This window comes from Callionymus lyra, chromosome 2, assembly GCF_982586985.1.
Source record: "Callionymus lyra chromosome 2, fCalLyr1.hap1.1, whole genome shotgun sequence".
NCBI lineage: Eukaryota > Metazoa > Chordata > Actinopteri > Syngnathiformes > Callionymidae > Callionymus > Callionymus lyra.
Window position 1 is genome coordinate 42,744,103 of NC_141819.1, and position 26,770 is coordinate 42,770,872.

General features: G+C 39.6%; 4 protein-coding genes across 8 annotated transcripts; 3 read left to right on the top strand and 1 right to left on the bottom strand.

Annotated features, from left to right (window-relative positions):
- Positions 1-2,100: 2,100 nt before the first annotated feature.
- Positions 2,101-9,541, top strand: prickle1b (prickle homolog 1b). Of its 2 annotated transcripts, none has more exons than XM_087785349.1 (8): positions 2,101-2,231; positions 6,067-6,243; positions 6,340-6,453; positions 6,805-6,939; positions 7,008-7,211; positions 7,326-7,512; positions 7,577-8,416; positions 8,503-9,541. In XM_087785349.1, the coding sequence occupies exons 2-8, from the start codon at positions 6,118-6,120 to the stop codon at positions 9,285-9,287; spliced, it is 2,391 nt and encodes a 796-aa protein (XP_087641475.1). In that variant the 5' UTR covers positions 2,101-2,231; positions 6,067-6,117; the 3' UTR covers positions 9,288-9,541. The 2 variants fall into 2 exon arrangements, with proteins under 2 accessions (XP_087641475.1, XP_087641476.1); XM_087785350.1 differs by having other exon boundaries at positions 6,833-6,939; positions 7,055-7,211.
- pphln1 (periphilin 1) lies at positions 9,407-19,120 on the bottom strand. Of its 4 annotated transcripts, none has more exons than XM_087785353.1 (10): positions 19,075-19,120; positions 14,583-14,627; positions 14,409-14,467; positions 14,123-14,335; positions 13,209-13,270; positions 12,793-12,900; positions 12,164-12,315; positions 11,621-11,676; positions 10,821-10,952; positions 9,407-9,791 (listed from the first exon to the last, which is right to left on the bottom strand). In XM_087785353.1, coding segments are annotated over exons 2-10 (1,008 nt in total). In that variant the 5' UTR covers positions 14,584-14,627; positions 19,075-19,120; the 3' UTR covers positions 9,407-9,566. The 4 variants fall into 4 exon arrangements, with proteins under 4 accessions (XP_087641479.1, XP_087641481.1, XP_087641480.1 ...); XM_087785355.1 differs by lacking the exon at positions 19,075-19,120 and adding an exon at positions 14,931-14,997 and having other exon boundaries at positions 12,793-12,897; XM_087785354.1 differs by lacking the exon at positions 19,075-19,120 and adding an exon at positions 14,931-14,997 and having other exon boundaries at positions 12,164-12,312.
- zcrb1 (zinc finger CCHC-type and RNA binding motif 1) lies at positions 15,812-18,158 on the top strand. Its single transcript, XM_087785356.1, has 7 exons — positions 15,812-16,067; positions 16,186-16,214; positions 16,280-16,391; positions 16,465-16,572; positions 16,912-17,021; positions 17,474-17,549; positions 17,745-18,158. Exons 1-7 carry the CDS (start codon positions 15,984-15,986, stop codon positions 17,892-17,894), a joined length of 669 nt encoding a protein of 222 aa, XP_087641482.1. The 5' UTR covers positions 15,812-15,983; the 3' UTR covers positions 17,895-18,158.
- yaf2 (YY1 associated factor 2) lies at positions 18,239-24,770 on the top strand. The gene is made up of 4 exons (XM_087785357.1): positions 18,239-18,618; positions 18,809-18,931; positions 21,209-21,364; positions 22,959-24,770. The coding sequence occupies exons 1-4, from the start codon at positions 18,593-18,595 to the stop codon at positions 23,209-23,211; spliced, it is 558 nt and encodes a 185-aa protein (XP_087641483.1). The 5' UTR covers positions 18,239-18,592; the 3' UTR covers positions 23,212-24,770.
- The last annotated feature ends 2,000 nt before the right edge of the window (positions 24,771-26,770 follow it).

Genomic DNA, 26,770 nt, shown 5'->3' on the forward strand with positions numbered 1-26,770 from the left:
TGTTGGGAATCTCTTCCTGATGTTTTCCTTTACAGAAAGAAGCTTTCTTTCTACATAATGAAGAGAGAGAAGAAGAATGATGGACACAAGTCCACCAGTCTTCATGCTTCAGTACTGACACGTTGAACTATTTCATCCGATAATTCTCCCTCTGGAATGTTAGCAGATTCAGAAGGGATAAAAACTACATGGACGTGTACAGACCTGGGATCAGCCTGTGACCCAGCTTTTGAACCCTTCTGAATCAGAGGAGTGTTTCACCAGAACTTTCATATGGACCATGGTGAGCCACACTCAGACCTTACCTGCATTCTCTACATCCGTTTCTATGTCCCACTACCTTTCGGCATTAATTATGGGTTGGATGGATGGATGGATGAATGGATTGATTAATGAAAAATGAATGATTTGATGGACAGAAGGATAGATAAATGGATGGATGATTGATTGGATGGACAGTTGAATGGTTAGGAGTTTGGATGGATAGACAGCTGAGCAGAAGACGAAACAAAGATGATGGATTAATGAATTAACAGACAGACAAATGAATGAATGGATAAATGATTAAATGAATGGATGGAAGGATGAATGGTTTGAAGGTTGGCTGGATCGATGGCAGGGCAGAAGAACAAACAGAAAGATGATGGATGAATGATGGATAGACAGTAAGATAGATGGATGAGAGGGTGAATGTTTAGAAAGATGGATTAGTGAAAAGATGTATGGATGTACAGACAGATGGATGGATTTAAGGATGAAGTTGATAAAAGATGAGCTGGATATAGGATGAAGCAGAAGAATGAATCATCCAAAGATTTAATCAGCAAAGTGAATATCGAGGCAGAATTTTCATCTACGTCTTAAGTTCTCGAGGTGTTGTTTGTGTTTTTATCAACATGGTGGTCTGAACCTCCCTCTGACCACGGAGCTGAAGGCCAGTCGTGTCAACCATCACAGGAAGTCACCGTCATAAATCAATCTCCTCCTACAGTGTTCAGCAGCTGTTTCCATGCGTCGATTCATTTTTCAGGTCACACTGCTGGATCACATGCGATCACAAGCGTTGGCCTCAGGCAGTCCAGTGACCTGATGAGATTGTTCCGAGTTCGCAGGTCAAGTGTCACCAGTGGATCAGTTGTCCATCAAGTGCTGCCTTCATTCTGCGTTGCTTCTTAGATCCCAGGAAGAGCGACGTTGATGGAGAGACTTGAGTTGCACTGAAGGGTCCGGTGTCTCCCCTCATCTTTTTACACCCTCGAGCTGTGATGTTTCACCATCAACCCTCTGCAGGACTGTTCCTCTGGCTGCTCCACACACTCTTGAGGTGTCACGTTCAGAACAAACTTGTGGCTCCGCTTTATCACCCCTCTAAGTGATTGTTTGGGGACTTGGGTTCTGAATGACTTTGTTGTGTCTGTAAAAGTTTATCCGTGTGAAAGAAAAATATTTGAAAGAGGATTTGTCTGGATGTATAACTGATTATCTCATGCAATAAGTCAACAGAGAACAAGTGTTCTGTCTATGACTGACCGTCTCAGTCACTTCCACTCTCCAAGGATGTCTGTATGTCTATCCACGTGTCTGTTTGCGTTTAGTGTGTGTGGAGGATGTGATGAGAAAGAAGCAGCGGTGGCCTGGGATGCCTTGTGAAAGTTCTGAATGCTGTTGATAGTGATTGTTAGTTGTAGTCACGCGGATCTTAAACAACAAATAAAACCAAGCACGGGAGAAACCTGATCTACAACCTCTCTCTCTCTTTCTCTCCCTCTCTCTCTCTCAGACACACACACCCTGGTCTACAAATATTACTTACTTTCTTACTTACTTTACTTACACTCACAGATAACCGGCAGATATCCTGTTTAATGATGTCACGGTGACGTCAGTTCATTAATTTCTCCGGGGGAATTCTACTTGGATGCATCACATTGTGCCACCACAGGGGGCGCTCCATAAAACATCTGTGTTCAGTTTGATATCCTTGTCGAAGAGTCCAGCTCAACTCTCTCAATGTGTCCAGAGAAGGCGGGTTCCGGTCCCAGCCAATCAGATCACAGCAGCTCTGACGTCACCGCTTGACTTTACATTTGGGATCAGAGCTGCGTGTTCTCACTGCGGCTCAGTCTGTGCTGTTCCGTTCCATCCTTTCTGACCATGAACTTTATCACGTATGACACGCCTGCGCCTGCTTTGACTGTTTGCTGTTAGACTGATGGAAGCTGCACTCGGAGGTGAGTCAAGTGTTCTCTGCGACACTGATCTAACCCTTTCCTTGACGTCACTGACCAAAACACGACTTTTCAGGTCACTGGTTCAAATGAAGAGTAACTTGATGCTTTCCTCTGATATATCAGTGGATGTGAGTGTTGTCTGCCTCCCAGATGTGCGAGTCTGTCCTGTTGTGCGTGTCGTGAGTGTGCGTGTGCGCGTCTGACTGTAACTATTTTGGAACATCTCAGTTGTCATTGTGACATGTTTGTATCACACAGCAAAATGTGATTTGAATGTTTTTTAAACGTGTTGTGTGACATGTGTTTAATCTAGTAAACACTCATAAATAGAAACATTTATAAAAATATGGCCAATCCTTATCTCATCCTCTCTTCTTCCAGGCATTCAGAGGAGATATTAGAATGGTTGGTGTGGCACCTTGATCTTAGAGCTTCCAGTGACATCTTAATTAGATCCAGAATACAATTGGTGCCTAGTGCGACTCTCAGCAGTTTGGTGATCGATGATACTCTAAAAGAGAACCAAAGAGGACATTACACATACATATTGGTTCCTAAAGAAATCCTCCACAGATCTCGTTTTCCCTAACCTGCGTCACAACCCGTTTCCTGCAGTGCAGTTGATATTTACAGAATTAGAAAATGTCTTATCATTGATCTCTGAATTCCCTCATGCACTTGAGGGACAAGACAAACCCGTAAGATAAAACGCATGTCCCAGTCAAAGTAGACTTCTGTCAGTTCTGGTTTGCAGCCAAATTCAAATTATCATGAACATACAAATTGACAGGGTCCTCCTGAAGAACACAATGACTCCCTAGCCAACCATGTTCTAACTGCCAGTTAAAATGGCCAGTAAGAACATAGGCATCTTGACTGAAGAATCTCTGGAACTGAGAGGCTAACTCTTGACGAGCTTACCAAATTTGTGCATGAGCTTGTTGACATGAAATTACCAAACCCATTGACCAGGGACTAGTACTTGAGGGACTGGCGCTAAAGAAGCTCCCCCAATGACCTAAAATATGCAACAGTGGAAGACAAACCTGCCTGGCATCTACAAATATGGTAGTAGTACACACTTCCTGAAGATGGGGGTGGCAAGTATACCACATCTTGAGTAGGTTAGCAGAACTAGCATTTTAGGGCCTGTGTTGACAGGCCTTTTCCCTTTTTGTCTCTCTGGGAGTACAGAGACCAGGTAAAGTCAACTGGAACACAGCAATAGGGCAACTTGATGCTTAAGTCTGTCTATTAACCAAGCAGGGAGATCTTGCATGTGGTCCAGAGGGTAGCACTTAGCGAGAAAAAACGTTTACTTGTGGTAGAACTTGTGGTTAGGCTCAGTAGGCCCTTCATTTGGCTCTGGGTCATGGGGTCCTCCTTTTCAAAAGTCTCTCTTTCAAAACTTCCCCCAGGGCCTCCAACAAGAGCTGGAGGACTTTGTCTATGCCTTTCATTTTTCAAAGTATCAGGCTGCAGAAAGTGTTGAGCCAACAGGCACGTGAAACAGCGGTCATGGGAGTCGAAGCTCTTGATGAAGAATTCAGTTGAATCAAAAGCACCTGATACGAATAAGAAAATCTAATGCGTAGTGGAGTAGAGCGGTTTTATGGGCTGAGGGTCAAGCAAATCAACTCTCAGGGGAGAGTGGCTGAACCAATAGCGACGCCTGTTAGAGTATGGTGTGTGTATGACATAGAACTGTGAGTTTGTTGAGACTCGTCTGTCGAGCTTCAGAGATTTAGTTCTTCCTGTGAGTCCTCCACTTGATTTGGCACCAAGTTAATTACTAAACACAGCAGCCATCTGTTTGATGTGGTCAACACACACTCACAGACACACACAGACACACACATCAGACGAGAAAGGTTGTGATTATTATGAGACAATAATTAAAAAGCTCAAGAGCTCGGCAGAAACACTTGTAGATAAACACAAGTTATGGATCTGTTTTCTCATGAAAGGAGTCTTCGTGTAAGAAATGAGTTCAGAGATGAAAAAATTAGTCCATTAAAATGATCCGATGAACTGGTTGTTGCTAGTGGACGGGAAAAAAACCCTGGGCTAATTATCATAATCTCAGGTTCTACGAATTGGTGCAAAGACCTCTAACCAATAGCGAAGCTGTTAGAGGTCTTTGCACCAATATGTAGTAGAACCTAAACTATCAGATCAGTGACTCACACAAAGTAAAAGTTATCCTGGTTGTCATCTTGTAAATCATCAGCCAGGTTTTTTTTCTATTCCGTCTGCACACATGATGAAATCCAGCGTCGCTCCCTGCTGTCCTTTATCTTCCCATCGTCCAGGACTGAGAGCAGGAAGCAATCTGCTCTGCTGCCACCCAGAACAGGAAATACTGTGATGACAAAACCAAACAGCTAAATGTGGGTGATTAGGACTTATCGGTCTGTTCATCCTCAACACTCCGGCAAAACATCTTCTGTGACTTAGAGTTTCTTTCAAACTCACTTGATTTTTTTGAATTGTCACATATTTGCTGCTTACACATGCAGTTGTGTGTTTAAAACCAATGTTGTATTCAAAGGAAACTTGGTAATTACCGTTTTGACTAGTTAACTCTCAGCGGATCAGCACAAATGATCGTTGATCAGGTTTTAATCAACAATCTGCTGGTTTTGAGTCTTTCCTCAAAACTCTGGGTGAAAATCAAACACACGTTTTCTGTCGTGTTCCGTCAAATGTTTGTGTGTCATCTAACCAGATAAGTCTTGTTTCTGGCCTACATACTACACTTATCCCCCCTTTTGATCAAATTAATTTGACTTTTACTGACCCAGTTAAAAGCTCAACAGGTCTTGCTATACACTTATTTTCTTCATTTTTAGTTTATTTGAGTCTTGAGTTTGCTAATCCGCTTTTAAAAATATTGATTTATTTTTGTGATGTTAGAGTTTGCTGCACTACTTTGACTGCTGATGTCACTTTCAGGTCAAACCTCAGAACAATCGAGAGGCTGGTGCCTCTAGTCTTGCCATGTTTGGGCATCTTGGATACCACAGCTGTCTTTACTTATCTGACGTCCATGTCACGACATAGAGCGCCCTCTGCTGCCTGAAAATCTCTACACTATTATAGGACTAGGACTAGATAAGTAGATCGGCATGTTGCTGTCCCCCAATGGTTGTTTATAATTGTGATCTATTTAATTTAAAAAAGGAGAGAACATTGAGATCAGTAAGTGAACCACGAATGTTACATTTGAGTGTTCAACATATACTTGTTAGTTCTTGTTTCAGGGAATATAATCACGTCGTTTTGTGATTATTTCTCATGACTAAACAGAAATAATACTTAACCAGGCTTGTTGTTGAATGTTTTAATCCTGAATACTTTCAGCTGAAGTTGCCTGCATGTGCTAGGTCAACTTTAGACCGTAATGACGGTTTTATGAGCGCAAGGGATTTGAACGTTCTTGATTTCGTGAAAAGATGGTTAGATTTTCTTCGTGTGCAGCTTTAATTTCATTGCTTTAAATCCTTTTTTTTAAAGGAAAAACTAAACGTCAGCAGGTGTGACATGTAGCTTGGAGTCTTTCAATCAAGTTTCTTCAAAAGTTCAGTTTCGGCAGTTTAATTTTACGATTCAAATGTAACTGTTATTTAAAATAAAATTAACGTACATCTCCATATTTAATTAATTTAGTTATTTAATTTATTGTACTCTGTACTTATAAATATTGTATATTTATAAGTATTGAGAACACAAGAGCTGTTTTGATCCACCATGAAGTTTGACTTGTCACTCTTCAGGTGACAACTGAAGAACTAAAGAGGCTGACCGTCCTTTTTTTTTCTATGATTTTCTCTAGAAGCGTGATTTGATAAAATCACAACAACTGAACCAGAAACAAGGTCCTAACATGGAAGCTGCATCTGCAGTGAGGAGGACCAAAGTAGGCTTCCACAGGAGCTCCATGTCAGATGACGACTCAGGATGTTCTCTGGAAGAGTATGCTTGGGTTCCTCCTGGGCTCCTGCCAGAGCAGGTGAGAAAACCCCTCCGTACTTTAAGTCCCAAGTTGTGTTTACACTTTGGCATAAATTAAAGAGTTTTCTTATCCTTTTCACTTATCTGGCTTCAGGTTCAGAAATATTTCTCATGTATTCCCGGAGATAAAGTTCCTTATGTCGCCTGTTCTGGGGAGAAAAACCGAATAAAACAGCTTCTGTACCAGCTGCCTCCACAGGACAATGAGGTGAGACAACGATATCCATCATCGTCATTATCATCATCATTAGCAACAGCATCATCACCACCATTATAATCATGATCATTATCATCACCATCAGCAAACAGCATCATCACAACCATTATAATCATCATCATCATCATCATCATCATCATCATCATCATCGTCATCATCACCACCATTATAATTATCATCGTTATCAATCTCATCACCAACATCTTCACCATCCCCATCATCATGATCTCCATCATCATCATCACCATCTTCATCACCATTCCCCTCATCATCATCATCCTCATCACCATCATCTTCACCATCTCCATCATCATCACCACGACGCCCCTCTGGTACCATCAGGTCCGTTATTGTCACTCTCTGACTGAAGAGGAAAAGAAGGAGTTGGTCCTGTTCAGCTCACAGAGGAAGAGGGAGGTGCTGGGAAGAGGCATACCCAAGATCCTACCCGCAACTCTTCAGCAAACTTGTGAGAAAGTGAGTTGTCGTGTGTATGTGCACATGCATGTACACCTTGTAACATGCATTCGCATTCTGTGTGTCAGTGTTGCGGACACATCAGTGGAGGTGAAATGGCCATCTTTGCCTCCAGAGCTGGCCCTCATCCCTGCTGGCACCCTGCATGCTTCACCTGTGCCACTTGCCAAGAGCTGCTGGTGGATCTCATCTACTTCTACCAGGACAGTACTCTTCTTTGTGGGAGGCATCATGCTGAGCTGCTGAAGCCTCGCTGCTCTTCTTGTGATGAGGTAGAAGCCGACAGAACGCTTTACACATGCCTGAAAATACTGACCTGACATTGTTTCAGTTACTCCTACTCCAAAGTATCAGCGTTAACCTCAACACTTCGTTCTTCTCACTAGATCATCTTTGCCGATGAGTGCACTGAGGCAGAGGGCCGCCACTGGCATATTTGCCACTTTGCTTGCGTTGAGTGTGGCCTGATGTTGGGGGGGAAGCGCTACATCATGAAAGATGGACGACCCTTTTGCTGCAGCTGCTTTGAGTCCCTCTACGCCGAATACTGTGAGGCCTGTGGAGAGACCATCGGTAGGTGGACCTCGCTTCTGTTCTTAACATCCTCTCTTTATTTTGATACATTTGTCTCTTCCAGGTGTCGACCATGCTCAGATGACCCACGAAGGGACCCACTGGCACGCCACTGACCTGTGTTTCTGCTGTGGTCAGTGTAAAGTCTCCCTCCTGGGTTGTCCCTTCCTGCCACACCAAGGACACATTTACTGCTCAAAGACCTGCAGCCAGGGAGACAGTCATGAGTCTGACTTGTCTCACTCAGCCTTTCAGTCTGGACGCACAAGAGACTCCAGGCGCAGTTTTAGGATAGGGAAGAGCAGCAGACCTGGTGAACAATGGAGGCAGTCCCAGCTCTTCAACCCCCCTTCGATGGTTAGCTCTTTAGACTTTAGTGATGGAGAGACAGATGCTGAGACCATGAGGCAGAAGCTGGCCCATCTGGGTTTGGATGATGACAGAATGGATAGCGAGGAGCAGGACGCTGGTGGAGAGGAAGACCCGGAGAAGTGGGCACAGCATGAGGACTATATGACTCAGATACTGCTGAAGTTTGGTGATCATATTCAGCAGCCATCTCGAGTATTCCCTGGTCCAACTAGTAATAGCGACAGTGACCTGTGGTTGAGGTCTGACCATGGCCCCACCAGCCTCATTACCAATCAATCCCAAGCTAACAGAACTGGACCTATGAGCATGCACAACATACCTAAAAAGGACTGGGCCCAGTCCCAGGACGGGCTGGGAGATTCGGCCTATGGTAGCCACCCTGGTCCTGCCAGGAAGTTTAAAGACTTGGGGTTGGACCACAACTCTTGTTCATGGTACCAAGGCACCCTGGAGTGTATTGCTGATGAGCTGAGGAAGGTTGAGCAGAGCCGGGGAACACCCATGAACTCCCCTGCACTCACCAACATCTCTGGTAAGTAAACATGAAACCATTCAAAGTCTTTAAATTACACAGGTTCACTAGTCTCATGAAAGTTTTGTTTGTCTTTGATCATCTAGTTCCATCTGTGGGCGGAAAAGTCAGAGAGCGTCACTCAAGCTTTTCCCTCCATGCATTGACAGATCCTCTGGTCTTGGAAAACTGCAGGAAAATGAGCAACTCAGGGAGCTTTCACTCGTTACATCCTCCCCACAGCCCAAACTTTATCAACACAAAGGAGTCAGAAGAACCAATTTCAAATAAGGCTGGACACTCTCATTCCTTATTTCCATACTCAGAAGATCCTGTGTCCCCAATTGTGCACCTGCCAGCTTTGAGGAGAACAAAGTCACAGTCCAGGCCCGCTCAGACGGTCAAGTTCACGGAAGACACTGTGGACACTGGACATGAATTTAGGGTGAATATACCAAAGCATCCCATGAGTGAGAGGCCACAGCGAAGGACGTTCTTTCCAGAGAAGATAGGAAGAGATCGTCAGTCTCGTCATCACAGACACCACAGAACTTTGTCAGACACCACAGTCACCACCCGCCATCCCAACGCTCTGCTGCATCCACACGCACCAGCAGACTTTATTCTTCAGGGAAAACATCCCAGAAACCATCAGGCCAAGAGGTTTACAGGACTGTACAGTGTTGAGGACGAGTGGTGCTCAACTTGTTCCTCCTCATCAGACTCTGAGGAGGAAGGTTACTTTCTTGGCCAGCCAATCCCAGGGCCACTACCTACAAAGCACTGCTGTGCGGGGGGTATGCCTGGAAGGGTGTCTGCTCCGTCTTCACACCGTCCGAGCACAAAGTCTGGTGCCAAACACCACCATTCAAAAAGTTGCATCCTCTCTTAAAAGATGTGATTTTGCTGATGACATGGTGGTGGCGCAATACTCATATCACACACAATACTTCCACTCTAGAAGCACCAAAACAACCAGTTCACATCTAAACAATATAAATAATGAGCAACTCATCTTTTAATATTTTATATGAAAAAAATGTACAAACAAAGTAGAAATCTGAATCTTTGTTAGTTTAGTTTCCGTCACGTTGGATCTGAGAAAGAAATGAATTATTTAACAATAAATAAGATGTTTCATGAAAATTGGCGAGAAAGAGTGATGACCGACTCAGTGGCCTGTGGCCATTGAGCCAGAGTCACAGGCCGGCGTCTCTGGAGGCCACGACCTTCTGTCCAGGTCAGCGATAAAGCACTTGAGTTCATTCAGGCAGCGTTCACGGATTTCTCCGAGGCTCTCCCTGAGTGGGACCTGCAGCTGTGTCTCCAGGTTTGGATCTTTGCCCACCAACATGTTCACAACCATTCCAAATACCTCACAGTCCTTGTGGAAGATCTGAAACATAGGAATACAAACTTTAAATGTTCACAGCAGAAAACTTTTTTTCTCACATAGACAGCATTATCGATTCAAGAGGTCTACAATGAAGTTTTAATGGCGGCAAGAAGAAATTACCCCTCTTGAAGACTCTAGCAGGAAGGCTGCATGTCTTCACCTCAACTCTCTTTCACATAACAGTGTCAGAAGTTTAATATGCCTCTCTTCTCAGGAAGTATGTGTTAACGTTCTTCAAAGACCTTCGGTATAAACTTAAAAAAGACTTAGTTGTAGTGAATGGAAATACAGGTTTTAAATCAATATCATTTTAAACAAACCAAAATTTGTAATCTCTGAACAACAGAAGGTGATTTTTTTTTTCTTAAAATTTCCTGCAGTGTCCAGCATCACAGATCATTGTGCTATCTTGGCATTTGCTGTGTAACCAGCTGCAGGTTTATTTCATTGTGATGAACAAATAATTTAAAAAAAATGAATCATACCACAATGCTGGTCGTTTTCTTACAGAAAGTGAAAGGCAAAATGAGGCAAGTTTAAAACTTTACTGACTTTAGACCCTGAGAAGAAAATGTCTTCTTTTGATCGACCTTACATATAAAATAGATAAATGACTTTTATCATCTAATGTTACAGTTAATATCAAAATACACACTCAGATCTCACTTTCCTTCTGATTAAGGTTATGTAAGGAAAACAGTGACTGTTTGTATTTAATTACCTTCGCTTTGGATACAAAACTGTTGGTGAAACACCCATTACACCATTTTTGGGCCAACATTTACTCAGCCATCAACGCTTCGAGGGAGATGGTTTCCTTTGCTATGCTTTTCACACTAGAGTGTGTAACTTTGTTCTGTGCGAGTCAGGCACACATATTCATCCACTGGCATACTATTCCATTTTACCATATTGCCATCAACATTCTCACTCAATATCATGACCAACTATGATAGAGAAGTTTTGACAGCTCCTGCTGCAATGATGGTTTATGATTAAAAAATAAAATTATCAAGTTAACAAGCCTACCTCTTCCAATTCTTTGGCTTTAGCTGCTATTGTCGCGGCCCTCTGTCGATCTAAAGGCTCCGCTTGCTTCAGACTGTCCTCCAAGATAGCAGATATGTGCTCTTCTTTTTCCAACAGGGAATGGTTTTCTTCCTTAAATCACACGTGAAGTTGAAAGGTCAAGCAAGAGGAGAAATGGACCAAAAATATCTCATCCTGGACAACATTCTTCTTTTAAGCAAAAGGTTTTGTTTTTTTTCCCCCCAACATTATTTTTTTTAATGTCCTGCAGTCAAGTCAGACTTAAAGTGTTCATGACGTAGATGTAATGTTGGAATATAATAATACAATATTGAGAAGTGACTGAAGCTTGTCATCAGTTATTTATCAGATGCCAAACAGTTGCTGGAAAAGACCTCTGGCTGTGTGCACAGAATAGATTTCAGTTGGCCAACCATCATACACAGATTATGTCAACAGTTACGCTATCCTTTATGATTTTTAATTAAAACATTGTTATTCTGGCACACCTTTAACTCCTACAAATAATTTTGAATTCTTTTCTATACAACATGCCATAAAATTACAAATAACATGCTATAAGGTTTTAAGGTTAAAGATTTTAAATGATATACAATAATAATAATTAAAAAAGAACCCAACAAATAAGCCAGACCATAATCAAAAAAGTGCTCTGTTGACTCTTTTGAGCTCAAACTCTTTGCTTGTCCTCTTCATTGAACTTCTCTTACAGCTTGAGTGTCTTAGTGAGAGACTATCAAGTCTCAATAAACAGTTTATTCACAGATGTCAGAACTCACCTTGACTGAAACACCGCTCTGAGGAGAAGCTTCTCTAGAAAGTCCTGGAATTTTGTCTGCCCAAGACGGAGACAAAGGAAACAAGATATATTGTCAGTTGTACAAAGAAGTCGGTCAAGAACATTTGAATGTTTCCCCTCGTTCACATCATTTTAGCAGGCAGTTGTATATTCTCTACTTTCTAAAACTTTTTCTTACAACAATCTCTATGTACGTAATGTAATAATATCTGTATTGACTAATCTGTGCTTACAAAGTGAAATTTGTTTCATGAAAAATTAAAACATGTGTAGAAGGAGCTAAAAGGTGGTCAAGATGATAAGAAAGATGTATCGGTTTTTTTTAAAAGGGCTGACAAGGATTTAAATGTAAAAAGAAAAAACAAATAATGAGACAACTAAGCCCCAACTCTTTTCACATTATGTAAAGAGCATCCGTTTCATGTTTACATCTATCTGTCACAATGATAGTTTTCCTCCAATTTCATGCAAGTGACACTAGGTGTGTTGAGTGGGGCAACAAGAGACATCATAATTGAAGTACTTTGCTGCAGAGGAATTGATCCTGCTTTGGCTCGATCTGGTGAGTACCCTCTGCTACTGACACTGGAGCCAGACCGACTGTGAGGAGAGCGGACACCTTCACGCCGGCACGGAGAGCGTTCTCTGAAGGGTGGGGCAGGCCCAGGCTTCCTTCTGACCACAAGAAGAAGTTAATGTCACATTTAAACAGTAGTCGTGTGTATCACTGATCTCACATGTTACTGGCATTTTAATCTTACCAACACAATTTACATAAGTAGGAACCAATAAATGACCTAGTTCCGTTAAGTTTGCTTCATTTGCAATTTATTGAAAATTGTATACATTATATATATATTAAAATGTCTTTAAAGAAAACTCACTTCAAAACAAAGAGATATTATCTTCTTTTTGACTATGTGATCGCTTTTCTTATATATTTAATGAATGCAACATTAGACCTATATCTAAGAAATAAACATGTTTTGAAATCTTGTTATACGTTTATATTTTATTAAATGAAAAAAAAAACATCATCCTAGATTATTGACATAATTTACAGGAGGAAAAGTGGGGACATAATTATGATAATTATTATATTAAATATAGTGCTAACCATTTTTTTTTAACTCAGAAGGTCAATATACTCACCCTCTGTCTGCAGTGAACATAGACTGCATCAAATGTTCATCATTCTCAGGCATCGAACGAGGTGTTGGGTAGTTCCTCAGACCGTGACTGGTGGGCGGAGCTCGGCTACTGGGGACAATAACCAAAACATAACTGATCAATTTAATCAGACGGACCATAATGACCTAAAAATAAATGTTAAGGACCACAAAAAAAAAAAAAAGATAAACGGTCAAAGTTACAATGTTAAACGTCAGGATTCAGGATTGTAGATCAAAACATGTTTGACCTCCACTGAAATCTAAAAGGACCGTTACTTTTTTTGGGAGTAATAAGATAATAAATAAATTCAAAAGGAGTGCATGTTAAGCACTTTAAGAACAGTACCAAAAGGTTTCATAAAATCATTATCACATCATTATCTCTTGAAAAATTACCCAAATTCCATGGCTCGGCTCGGCTGCTGGTCTTCTCTTGCTCCTCTATACGGATAGTCCTCCTGAAAAATAAGGTAGAGGAAAGTGAAAAGTCAGTGATTTTTTTCATTACATAATATGTGCAATGTGGGGCGCATCTATGTATATCATTATAACATTTAATTAAAATAATATAAATTAAGGTCTTAACATTTTTATTTCATGCAAAAACCAGGCCAAGAATCCAACCACACATAATTGAAGTTCGACTTCTAGAATGTGTTCTTGTGGTATCTCTAAATTACTTAAATGAATGACATTCTACGTGGCATTGGATCAAAGCTAGTTTTGTATTAAAGGTATACTACATAGTATGAAAGATATGTAAAATATTTAAAAAAAATGTTTTCGCTCTTCTGGTCAGTTTAATGTACATCACAGTGATAGCTTTACTTATGTTAATTGCCAAGTTACATTTCAATATAACACTAGTAGTTGAAATGGATACTTAAGGGTGGAAAACAAGGCAGAATATGGTGGTTATCAAGTGACGTAATAAGCTAAACTTAAATAAGCTGAGTTGGTAGAGCCAAACTCTTTGTAATTTACAGTAATTACAGACAGAAATAGTTACCTTATTTTACACCCGATGAGGACAAAACAGAAGTAAGGGATCAATTTTCATCAACCATTTATTCAAACTACTATGAGGAAGATGAATACTTGTTGAACATTACCAAATGAGATGAAAATCTTAACCAATGTGAAGTTCTTCAAGAACATGTACTGTATTCGACACGAAAACACTCAAGAGAAGAACATGGAGGACAATAAGCATTGGAGTATACATTTCCACACTGAAACATTGACTATTTAACAACCATAACTGGATGAACAATAACAACATAAGAAACAACATTGAATGCAACACTCACTCGTCTAGATGGGGGTGCACCTCTTCTCTCTACAGGGAAATGATGAACATCACCATGGTACCCCCTTTGCTCATCACCATGGTAGTTATGAGGGTCCCCTCCATCTTGGTAAAAGCGAGGACCTCCTTCATAGCCCGCACCATGGTTGTAGTCGTCTTGCCTGCCGAATGGAACTCTCCTGTCCATAGCTGGGGAACCCCTGGGGTATGGACCCTAAGAAGAACGTGGGTGTGTGAATCGAAAAAGTACTTAACTATGGAATTACAATAATAAATAATCTCCCTACTCTGTCAGGAAACCTCTCTTCGTAAACGTTCCGTACGTTCCTGTCCCTCCTGTATGTCACTGAGAGAGAAAGAACTTGTTAACTAGGAAAACTGTCTTAGCATAAACGGTTCAAGAGTTGGAACAATGTTGGATGCAAAAGAAAGTAGAATAAGACCAAAATAACAGTACTTACTTCTTGACACGTTTTGATTTGGCGAAATTCAATGTTGGATGCAACCTTTTACGAGAAAAAAAAAAGATTGAAAATGAAGACTCGTCATGCAACTCAACATGCCACAATGCATAATAACCGGATATGCCACTGTGTCCAAACATGAAGTGCCAGGCAGGGCTAAGCAGTACAGTAGTGATGCTGCTAACCTTATAGCCTGACAGCAATTTACACAGTGGTAGAATTAAAGCACCGCTTTCATTGAGCTTTGAAAATAATCGTGTCTTCTTGCTAACTATGGTTTTAAAACAAGGGTTGTATTTCATTGAATAGTGACAGTATAAATGAATAGAGAGCCAGAAAGAATACCGTTTGCAGACGTTAGCTTAGCATGAGCCTCATGAGCCCTTCTCGTGACGCAGCGGCGACTCGAGTCTATCCGCAATGCATTATGGTTAACCGGGGTCTCCCGAGCAGACTGCTTAAGATCTCTGCACTTCCATGCATTATTATCTACGTTAACTACCTTCACATGTCTTTATTTTTTAATGCATCACAAAAATGTAATAAAATCGACAAACAATAGTCTTAAACACATTTATTAGCACTATTTTACAATATGAGAGGACATTTTAGGACAGGAACACATTGAATGCTTTCAAATAAATGTATGAATTGTGTCTCCCTTATATCAGTAACAGGGTGGTATGATGAATCCATCTGCTTTATTAAATTAAGACACATTTAAAGAAAACATTTATAAAGTTATACATCAGAGATGGGGAAACAGTGAAGGCCATACACATATATGACATAATGTTATTATCTTCCAAAATGAATTGTTTTAGATTATAAAAAGAGAAATGGCCCTTAATTGGATTTACAGAATGGCTGACCTATGGTCTCTGTCAAACATTTATTTGGAAGTTCATGAGGCTGGATGCCACTCTCGGAGCATAAACTACAATAGAAACTTGACCTCTTCGTCACAGGCATGAGGGTGGGACCTTAATGTTGCTGGTTGGACAACACAGATCAGGGTGAACCCAAGGGAAACAGCAGTATTAGTCATTATTCGAAATATGGACACATTCAACGTTAAGTGTTCAAAGTAGCTTAGAACCAGAAACTGAATTGGACTCCTGAAATATGATCTATTATCTACTTTATCTATCATCTCTGGAGAACCTTCGAGGAAACAGGGGAGCAAGTAACATCCAATCCATAAGGTGGCGGTATTGCACATTGAAGTTGTTAGGCCGCCAATGAAATTACCCCACAAGAAGAAGAGCATATCGCTGTTTATTTAGCTTTATTAGCAAAGAAGCATTTCGGCGAGTTCATGTTATGGCAGGTCAAATAAATGTTCTTTCGAAACATTTAAATTACGGCTTAGATTTTTGTTAAACATATACAGCCAGGATGAGTGGGGGTTTGGCTCCGAGCAAAAGTACCGTCTACGTTTCGAATCTTCCATTTTCCCTCACGAATAATGATCTACACAAGGTAATGACACAGTTTACATAAATAAAACAATGCATTTGTTTTAATATATTTCGTGTATTTCGACTTCAAAGGAACACCTAAACAATCATGGTCATTTTTCTTATTTCCCCCTATACAGCTTTTTACTAAATATGGAAAAGTCGTCAAGTGAGTATTCAAAACAAATGGTTTAATGGACACACGTGTGCTTAAATAAGACAATTTAATTTCAGAGTGACAATTGTCAAAGACAAACATACTCACAGCAGCAAAGGAGTTGCATTTGTCCTGTTTTTGGACAAAGAATCTGCGCAAAACTGTGCTCGATCAGTCAACAACAAACAGGTGAGTCTGTGTGGTTGCTAAGATCAAACTGAACTTGGTCCCTGGTGGTAAACATGTTCACTGTTCCCTCTAGTTGTTTGGCAGAACAGTGAAAGCCAGCATTGCAGTTGATAATGGACGTGCAACTGAGTTCATCAGGAGAAGAAACTACACTGATAAAACCAAATGTTATGAATGTGGGGTACGTAAAGGTTCTTAATCAAACCCTTTTCAACTAAAGTTTGAATGTAAACAGCTGAATATGAACAAATTTTGACTATTGGTCGGTACATTTCAGTGGCAGGTATATGATTCAGTTTCTATCGGTCTTCACTACATTAGATTAGATTAGATTAGATTGACTTTATTCACTACACTTACAAATGGAGACAAAATATACAGACTATAGTTTGCAACACTGTACATTTTGTCCATGTTTTAGAACACAAAGTTTGCTCTGCAAAAATGATTACGTACTTGAATGAAGTGTGTTCATTGTAATGTCATGTTAAATTACTCTGTGTCCATCTAAACAATAAAGGATACAGGACATTTGAGCTATGCATGCCCTAAAAACATGCTTGGTGAAAGAGAACAACCCAAAAAGAAGGAAAAGAAAAAGAAGAAAAAGACTCAAGAACCAGAAAAAATGTGAGTAGAAATGATCACGGTTACTTGCCTGAAAGAAACGGGAAATATTGTAGTTGTTTGTTGATTTGTTGTAGAGTCTTAACTAGTCTTAAATCACCTAATGGTACAATAATGAATATACTGTATATTTTATTTTACATTTACAATTATTTCAGAAGTACTTCCTTACAATCCCCCTGAGAATAATTGTCTTCTTCCACTCCAGTTTTCCATTTATCCAATCCTTTTTGACTTCATAGATTTAAGTTAATATTGGTCCAATGTTTATAAAGTAGTCTTTGAGATCCTCCACAATTTGAATCTTATCTTCAATATACTTTCTGGCATAATGATATAATTATGAAACTGTATTTTGTACTTATCTATGTTATTGTTATAGTAATTTTGTTAAAAATCTTCTAGATAACTTTGAGGTTAAAAATAAAAAATAAAATGTTTTACTTGATTTTCAGGGAAGAAGAGGAAGAGAGTGAAAGTGAAGGAGAGGATCCAGCTCTGGAAAGTTTAAGTCAAGCCATTGCTTTTCAAGTGAGTCCATGACCTTTATGAATGCCTCGTACAACATATTTTAACTTTATTTGCAGTAAAATGAAATCTCTGTGTACCTCGGGCCTGTTTTCTTTGCATGACTTCCTTTTGTTAATGTGCTACCACTACATTTTGACAGTTGATGCTTCTTTGCTACTCTGCTTCAAGTTTAGTGAGTGTTTTCTGATTATGCAGCAAGCACGGATTGAGGAGGAGGAGGATAAAAGAAGAAAGACGGCCGCCACATCGAGGGAAGAAGGTGGCCCATGCTCGTCTTCGGACTCCAGGAAACCCAGAATCAAAAAGAGTTCCTACTTCAGTGACGAAGAGGAACTCAGTGATTAAAGGAAACATGAACCCATCTTTTTTAAGTTGCATTTTGATCCTGATGATTTTACTGCTGTTAAAGTGTGATACCTTTTTTTTCTAATAAAACCTCTGACTTAATTGCCAAAAGAGAAAGATTGATGGAAAATATTATTAATCGTACCCTGACTTCTTGATTGAAACACAAGAAATCACAAATAAACATGTTTACGTTAAAATAGTTATATTCTGCCATCTGCAATGTTAATATATATAGTAAATAATAAATCAATTTTCAACGAATCGGATTTTATCTTTATAAACATCTTAATTTACATGAAGGAGGCCCGGGTCTAAGTAACAAACTTTATTTATAAACTACATTCATTTCTGTGGGATCATCTGCGAAGTAAAAGATGCGGCACGTATTTACAGTGCAATAAAGTGAGGGAAAACGCATCTCCCAAGTATTGGTTGAAGAAAAAACGGACAAGGTTTGCGTTGCTCCAGCATCACCGATTACACCTGAACGCAACATGGACTCATCATGAGGAATGTCAGCCTCAGGAAGTAACGAGGCGTCTGATTGGAGGACTCGCAACATGTGACCATCTCCCAAGCGGAGTTTCCACGACAGCTGGAGCGGCACAGGCGCGTCGCGTCTTTTTTAGTGAAAAGCTCGGAGAATACCGCCGGTTTGAACACATCTCCGAACCCCCAAAGGAAGCTTGTCTGGCATGGGCGACAAGAGGAGTCCCACAAGGTGAGAAGCGAGTCAAGTCCGGCCTGGGCAACCGGATGAGGACGGTTTTCTCCTCGACGTGTTGTGTCCGTGTGTGTGTGCGCGCACGAAACCTCGTTGTCCTATTGTCACCACATCTGACCACCGCCATCGAGTTTCTTCTCACGCTCACGCTCTTCGCTGTGTATTGATCACTGTATTGTTCGTCAAGGCCGAAGCGTCAACCGAAGCCCTCCGACGAGGGATTCTGGGACTGCAGCGTGTGCACGTACAAGAACACGGCGGAGGCGTTCAAGTGCATGATGTGTGACGTCAGAAAGGGGACGTCAACAAGGTAACAATGCCTTAATGTTTGTTTACGTTTGCCGTCTTTTATGGTGCAGGTGGCGACTCAACACCGTTGTACTGATATGTTTACGATGTCATCGATTAAACTCAATAATTTTGCTCCCAAACCGCGTCTGACAAGATTCTAACCTTTGGAAATCCGCCTGAAGACATGTCACGCTGCACTGAAGAAACGACCAGGGTTCTCTTGTATCTCGTGCAGTACGACCACAGGACGCTAGGTGTCACTATAGCTGTGGTGTTCCGTGATTGTGCTGATGAAGAAGAAAAAGTGAACCATTTGTTTCGCTACATTTAATCGCAGTGCCTGCACATAACTCATCATATGAACTCACATCGTCTTTCATTCATGTATAATTATTAAATATTAATTTATATATCACAACAAAAGAGTGAAGCTAAAATATGTTGAACCATTTCTAAAGTAATTTTTCAGCATAAGAAAATGAGTGAAATGGACAGATCTAACCATAATGCGTGGCCTCTGGTCAGTTAATGTAGCCTCAGGTTGGCTCAAATCAAAGTAGATTAATGTTCATGTTGATATGGGGACCGATGAGGTGCCAGTGTTGAATGAAGTTAGTCATCATTATTTGTAAAGTGCCTTTCACAGACCATTGTCACTAGGATCTTAAACAAGGAGTCAGTAGACTCCATCAAACTCGGAGGGAGAGGAAGATCATTCCAGAGGTTAGGAGCAACAGTCTTAAAGGGTTTCTTTAGATTAACTATGGCAACAATTATACTCTCCCAATTAGAATAAAACTGATGTCAAAGGAACAGAAGTTTGGAGGACAGAGATAATTTAAGATTGACAATATCACAACCAGACTGGCATTAACATTAAAATTGTGGTATTGTAATTCTAGTGGCCCATCACTTGGAGTGTTCTGTCATTTTGGCCCCTTCTGTGATTTAGTTTGACAGACCTGGATTAGATGGTGCTGACAATTGTCACCATGAAAATTATTTTTAATTTGATGCTTCAGAGAATAAACCACTCTTTCAATTGTAACTACCTTACATTTGTGCCTCTTTATGTAGTACCAATTCAGTGCAGTGTTCTGTTGACGCAAGGGTGAGCTTGATTTATCTACCACAACAGCAGGTTGAGCTTCAACTAATATGTGCGGTTCATTTCACACTTTAATTATTAAATTATTATTATTATTGAATTATTATGGATTTTAATCAGCTTTTATTTTTTATTCTTCTGACACGTCATGTGCCTGCTGCTGTCGTCCTTCTAAAACTCCATATCCAGCATTCACAGAGCTGCCATCACAAATATTTCCACTTCTGGAAATCCTATGGATAGTTAACCTAAACAAGCAGTTTACCGAAAACAAAAACAAGAGTTTCAAAGGCGCTTTACAAATAACCTTTACTTACTTACTTACCTGGGACTTGGTCTCCTCTTATCTACAGAATGAAATATTCCACATTATTAACTGAAATGACTAAATAAACAGAAATGCAACATTTATATTGAACTGCACCTTCATTTTCAAAGAAAACTTGTCTTAATGCCATCAATGTAAAGTACTTTGTTTATACAAATACAGCTATTTTAATAGCACTTTTTGTTCAAGCAATGTTAGAAAAGCATCAACCTAAACTTTAAAGTGAATTTGATGTTGTTTTTTCTTACACTGAGGTAAGAATCTATATAAATTATTCTTTGCAAGTATTTTGTGAATTTGTCTCTTCCATTTTTAGTCAATAAAGATTTTTGCATAGATTAGAGTGAGTCAAAACTGAATGGGAACCAGAACTGAAAATTAATTTGAAACAGATTAATGAAGTATTAAACGTGTCTCAAGTAAAATGTGATCCAAGTGTAAATGCTTCGAGAGGGACTTGAACTATTCCTGGACACGTTCACTCTTGATGTTACAAACTTATGGAAACTTTCCATGTTTGCTTTTTAACAGAGAAGTTACAAGTGAAACGGGGAATGTTAAACCCTGACCCCAATACTCTGTTGGTACTATAGCGCGTATGAGTATAACATTTTTATCTTGTCTGTTTCATAAAGTGCTGAAAAACTGTTTTTAGCTTCTGTCTAAATCAAGATTCTCAAGCTGATTTCACTAGACTGTGATTAAAAGTAAAGAAGTTCATGAATGATCATTTGATGATGTAACATGACGTGAAATACGGGTCACACTCACTGGGCCTGTTTTTTGTCTTGCTTTACTATACCTACCTTGTAGTGTAACGCTCATGCCTCGTCTGATATTTTCCTCTTTATTTAACATAGGAAGCCTCGTCCTGTCTCTCAAGTCGTCTCCCAGCAGCAGGTCACTCAGCAGTTCGTCTTGCCCCCACAGCCCAAGAAGGAGAAGAAGGAAAAAGTGGAAAGAGAGCGGAGTGACAAAGACGCCCCTCTCAAGAAGAACAGCCATAAGAAGATGAGGTAACCAAAGCAGTCTATAGAGCTCTGTCACACAAGTTGATGAAGTCATAAGTGAACTATACCTTTGCTTCTGTCCAAGCGTCAAGAACTGCCAAGTATACAGTAAATTCCTTTTGAGTTCAACAACAAAGCATTAGTTAATCCATCTCAGTTACTCTCTCTGTTCCAGGCAGGAAGGAAGCTCACTTGCTCGTTCCATTAGGGTTAATGGAGACAGAAATACTGATAGTGGAGACGTCAGATACTGGTTGAATTATCCAATTACAATGTCAAACTGTGTGTTTACACAATCCAGTGAATGAGTTTGATTGCTGTCACAGTCAAGTTACAATGACTTTGAGTCTGTTTGCAGATGCATGTGTGGTCACGTGGCTACCCAGCATTGTGCAGAAGGTCAGAACTGTGGAAGACATTAGATTAGAGATTAAGACTAGATGGAGACAACAAAGGATACTAGTAGAACTATAGAAACACACATATGATCCATTTTAACTTTTTAAGTTGTAAATTGTGTTCAAGGGACAGTCCTTTAAGATGCATGAAAAGTGTGTACAATTGTTTCATATACAGAATGTCTTCGCAAACTACAAAACATATGGTTATCGAATACATGTCATGTAAAAAAGGGCACCTCCTCTTTATTTTTTCATTTTATTTTATAATTACTTAAACACATGATGGGCACCAGATGTATGTCACTTATAAAGAACATTTCTGAGATCTTACCACATTTAAACATTTTTGAAAATTAAATCTGGTACATTTTTCAGGAATATCTTATATTATATATATTTCTTAATAACTCTTAATCTACCACAACGCTGGGAACCCAAATATGGCCATCCAATTCTGATGAGCTCTAAATCTATTATCTTACTACAGTGAAACATTTTTCAAATCTGCTTCTTAAAAATGTCAATGATGGGAACCAGATTCCTGTCACTTACAAACAACATCTCCATGATCCTACTACAATCAGTTTTTGAAAACAACATTTTCTTTAGTATTTACTTCAGTTGTATTTTTTTATGCAATATCTTATTTGTTCATATAATTCATTTAACTCTAAAGCTACCACACAGATGGGCAAATAATTCTCCTTATCTGTAAACTGTACTAAATAGGTCTAACCTCAGACATGAGCCCCATTATTGACATTATCCAAAGCATTCTCACTCTAAACTTGCATCATTTGGAGCTCAAGATTGTAATTAAATAAACTTGTGTGTTAACATCATTATAATAGGTTTGACTGCATTTGATTGCTGTCAAACAGCACACCACCATGGCTGTGGCTAAATAAATAGTGCAATTCTGGTTTCTTGGTACCAGCCAGAGTATACACCAGTTTGATTGGAACTAAAGTGGGACTACTTTTTAGACTTCCTGTCCAGTTTGTGAACACAGAATTCGAAACGTCCACTGCTTGTCTCGTAGTTTGCAACTTTTGTAAGTTCCAGCTTCTAAAGGGACTTTTCATGTTTCTAAACTTGTTTTTTTCCATGAACACGCAAGTTGACTAAAATTACATTTGTCTTACCGTTTTTATGGTTTTCAGCCCGAGTTTATGCTGAGGTTTTTCTCTGTGTTCCAGGCCCAGATTAAAGAACATCGACCGGAGCAGTGCACAGCACCTGGAGGTGACTGTCGGGGACCTGACGGTCATCATCACAGACTTCAAGGAGAAGACCAAGCCAGCGTCCACACCCGCGTCCTCCTCCAGCTCGGCCATCGTTGCAGACCACCACAGCCAAAATGGTTCCAGTTCAGAAACCACAGAGAAGGCCCTTTCCTGCTCGTCCTCGCCCCGTGGGGAAGGAAGTTCTGTTAACGGCGAGTCCCACTGAAAGGACTTGCCTGGAGGCTTTACTTCCTGCACAAGTTTCTTTTTGTTTACTCTTTCATGGAATACTGACCAATATCTGACACAAGGCTTAAGAAGAGACTCGGGAACATATTTTAAAAGCAATACTCCTCATCTATGTTGAACACTTTTTGTTTGGATATCGAAACACCTCGTACTCTGAGAGCTGTCAGCCTTTTTTCACAGCTGATCTGATGGTTATAGAGAGACGGGTACACGGTCCAGGTGAAGTGCTCCATCACATTTTCTCACACCCAGAGGATTGAGCAATTACACCAAGCCTCTCTCATATGGAATTCCTTTATCAATTATCTTTCTTTCCACTTTGTTGAAAACCTTTTCTTCGACGGAACAGTCTCTAAATTGAAGAGAAATATTTTGTGGACTGATATGAAGTCTACCTGACGGGTCTTTGGTGGATTGTTGTATCAAATTGTTTGCGGGTCTACGCTCAGAACTCCTCACTGTTCTCCTGTTGAACAACTGCATCAGTCAATGCAGTTCATTCCAGCATGTAAGGAAGACGACAGTGGACCACAAAAGTCTGTGGCTGGACTACCAAAAGACCAACTTCTCTCATCTCTTTCAGGGTTACAGTGGTTTAAGAGGAGCTGTCCAGGATCTGTCTTCATGAGATACAGGAGGAACGTTAAATGTTTAACTCTTGGAAGTTCAGTTCGACACTCAATAATGAAACGGTGGATCACTTAAGGAGTTTGGGCAACACAACGGTCAGTGGTTACTAAGATTGAATACTACTGACGACAGTTGAACGTGCGTTTGTGTGGACCTCTATAGTCTGAAGCTGGACAGACAACCAGACACTTTTCACAGATGTGTTGAACATTTGAGAAGATATTAAGCCAAGAAAGCGTGCTCACCCTGCCTGTGTCCACCTCAGATTAAACCCCACAAAAGTCTCCATAAGGTCACAATAGAGGTAATTTAAGAAGAGTCGATTTACCAGGATGTTGGAATATTGTTTGTTCCAGAGAGCATTACATTGAGTTTCTAGGTTGCTGCATTAACATGTTTGGGATGGTGGGATTTCTGCATGTTTGAATCTGTGGAGAAACTTTAATCCCTTTTTACAGTTTGAGGCTGTCCATGGAACAGAGAATATTTGGTGCTTTTCTCCCAGATCTCTTCTAGAACACTTTATATTTGTCTATTTTCACTTAGCTGGCGGAGTTTAGAAAGCAGAGACACTATAATTGACTATAAGAGCAGTAGACTTATACAATAAGAGTAATTCTCTAGAAATCAATATTGTACATGGTTTTGACGTTGTTGTTCACCATCTTATCAGTGTTACTGTCCCCATGTTAATTTAACTTTAGCGCCTGTCATGGCATGATAATGTGTTGTTTGTGTAACAGTGAGTGAAACACTAGCTGGGACTACGTGTAAGATGTTTCTCGAACTAAGAAAAAAGGACATTGAGAAATTCAGCGGAATACTTTTGCTTCGAAATGTTTTTAAAAGATGTGAAAGAATTAATGATTTCATGTCAGGAAACGAAATAAATTTTACTATAATGCTCTTTGATTTTTTTTATTTTATTTTGATGAATCTTTCTTAAAACAAGTACTTAACCTTTTGTGAGTTATTCTAAGTAGACTTTGGTGTCTCAGTTATTAACACACACCTGCACTCCTAACCTTAACCTGGGCAAGCTCTCCTGTCTTAGTGCCTCTGCTGTGTTTCACTTAAACTGGTCAAAGTCAGACCAGTGAGCTGCATTAACTAGGATATTGGTCCACATCCAGGCATGCAATTGTTCCTGCGCAAGTGAGCCCGACAACATAGTTGGGAGCTTTAAGTCAAACGCACAAATTTGCATTTGTGTATTTTTGTGAAATTTCCTCAACAGTTTATAAAAGAATATTGTATATTATCCAGCATTGTGCTTTTTCTTTTATTAAAGTGAAAAATAAATTCTTTATACAGTGAAAAGGCTTTAACAATAACTGACAGGTTCTACATTCTGGAAAGAAAAAAGTACGGCCTTTCAGGACTTAATTATACCTGTCAACTTAAAAGTCACAATACTTATACGGTTAACAAAATGATGGTGATGGAAAAAGGTATTTCAAGGGTACCTGTAGCAGCCAAAATGTCTACATCAGCTCCATACAACAAGTCTGTTATGAAGTTATTTAAAAAAAAAAAAGGAAGTATTTAGAGTAAGTTCATAAAACATAAAATAAAAGCTACACAACACATAGGAGCCTAAAGTAGTGTACTTAATTAGGTAATGGACTTTAACTTGCCTATTGGAAATAATATTCTTATCATTAACATACATTTTACCTTAATTTTTATGCTTAACAAAGATATTCAGCATCAAATTGGCACATTGTAGCAATGGTTTCCTGCTTACAATCCTCTCTGGAAGTAAACTCTATGCAGGTTTTTTTTTTTACTCTTTCTATCTGTTAAGCCCTGAAACATTTTCAACAACCTAAACTTTGTATGTTTTTTTTTTTTAGCAGGAATATCTACATCATGTCTAGAGATATTTGATAGAGATTTAACATATGTGGGTGAATGTGTCTACTATTGGCCCCTCTTCATTCAAAACAATTCTTATTCAAAAAGATTAATTTTAATTTCCTCTACAATTTTTCCATCCAGTAAACAAGGTTAATGGATCTGGTTATTGGCCAAGTAACGAGATGTAAAGGCTTCTCCAGTCTAGGAAAGTTGTATCCCTAAACCTGTCCAGGTGGCAACAAAGTGGTTCAGTAGGTTTAAAATCGTCAGTACACTCTTTTTTTGGTTTTCTGTTTGTAACAGACACATGGTAGCAAAGGATGACGGCCACACAGAACTTCTCATCTTAAGCTCTTTCTCAGAAAGAGTGAGGTGGTCTTCCACTTCAGAGGAATCTCCTGTGGACACATCTCTGCATGTCTCAGAACCTCCACCATTTTTTTTACAGGAAGACATGAAAGATCAGGGACACTCCAGTGACTGTCAACAAATAAATGAGCAGGAAAGAAAGGTAAAACTCTGAACTGACCACAACTGACCAAGCCGGACCAACTCTACTTATGTTTAATAGGACTCCCCAGAGTCACTAATTCTTCATGCTAATGTATAGTTCCTAAAAATTAAACATAAAATGCTAAGCAATCTAACTGGTCTAGATTAACCCTAAAATCGATGCATGCCCAGGTGTGAATCTTGTTCACATATTCAATGATAGACAGATATATAGTTCTTTGTTAATCCTGTTAGCCTTAAAAAAATGTCAGAAGATAGTTTAATTCAAAAACTGAACTATTTCTTACTCAAAATCTATTCATCAAGACCAGGAAACCAGAAAACGGCCTTACTAAATCACAAATTGAGTTAAAGAAAAATGTAAATATTTGTACCTACCAAGTCTGTTTCTCATTAGTCAGTACCACCAAGTCTTATCTATCGATCTGAACATTTATATATATATTGTGTTTAATTTGGATTATTTTACACGTGTATATATATAAAAGCAATTACATATATGTCACTAAAGGCAAGCACTAAAATAATCCAAA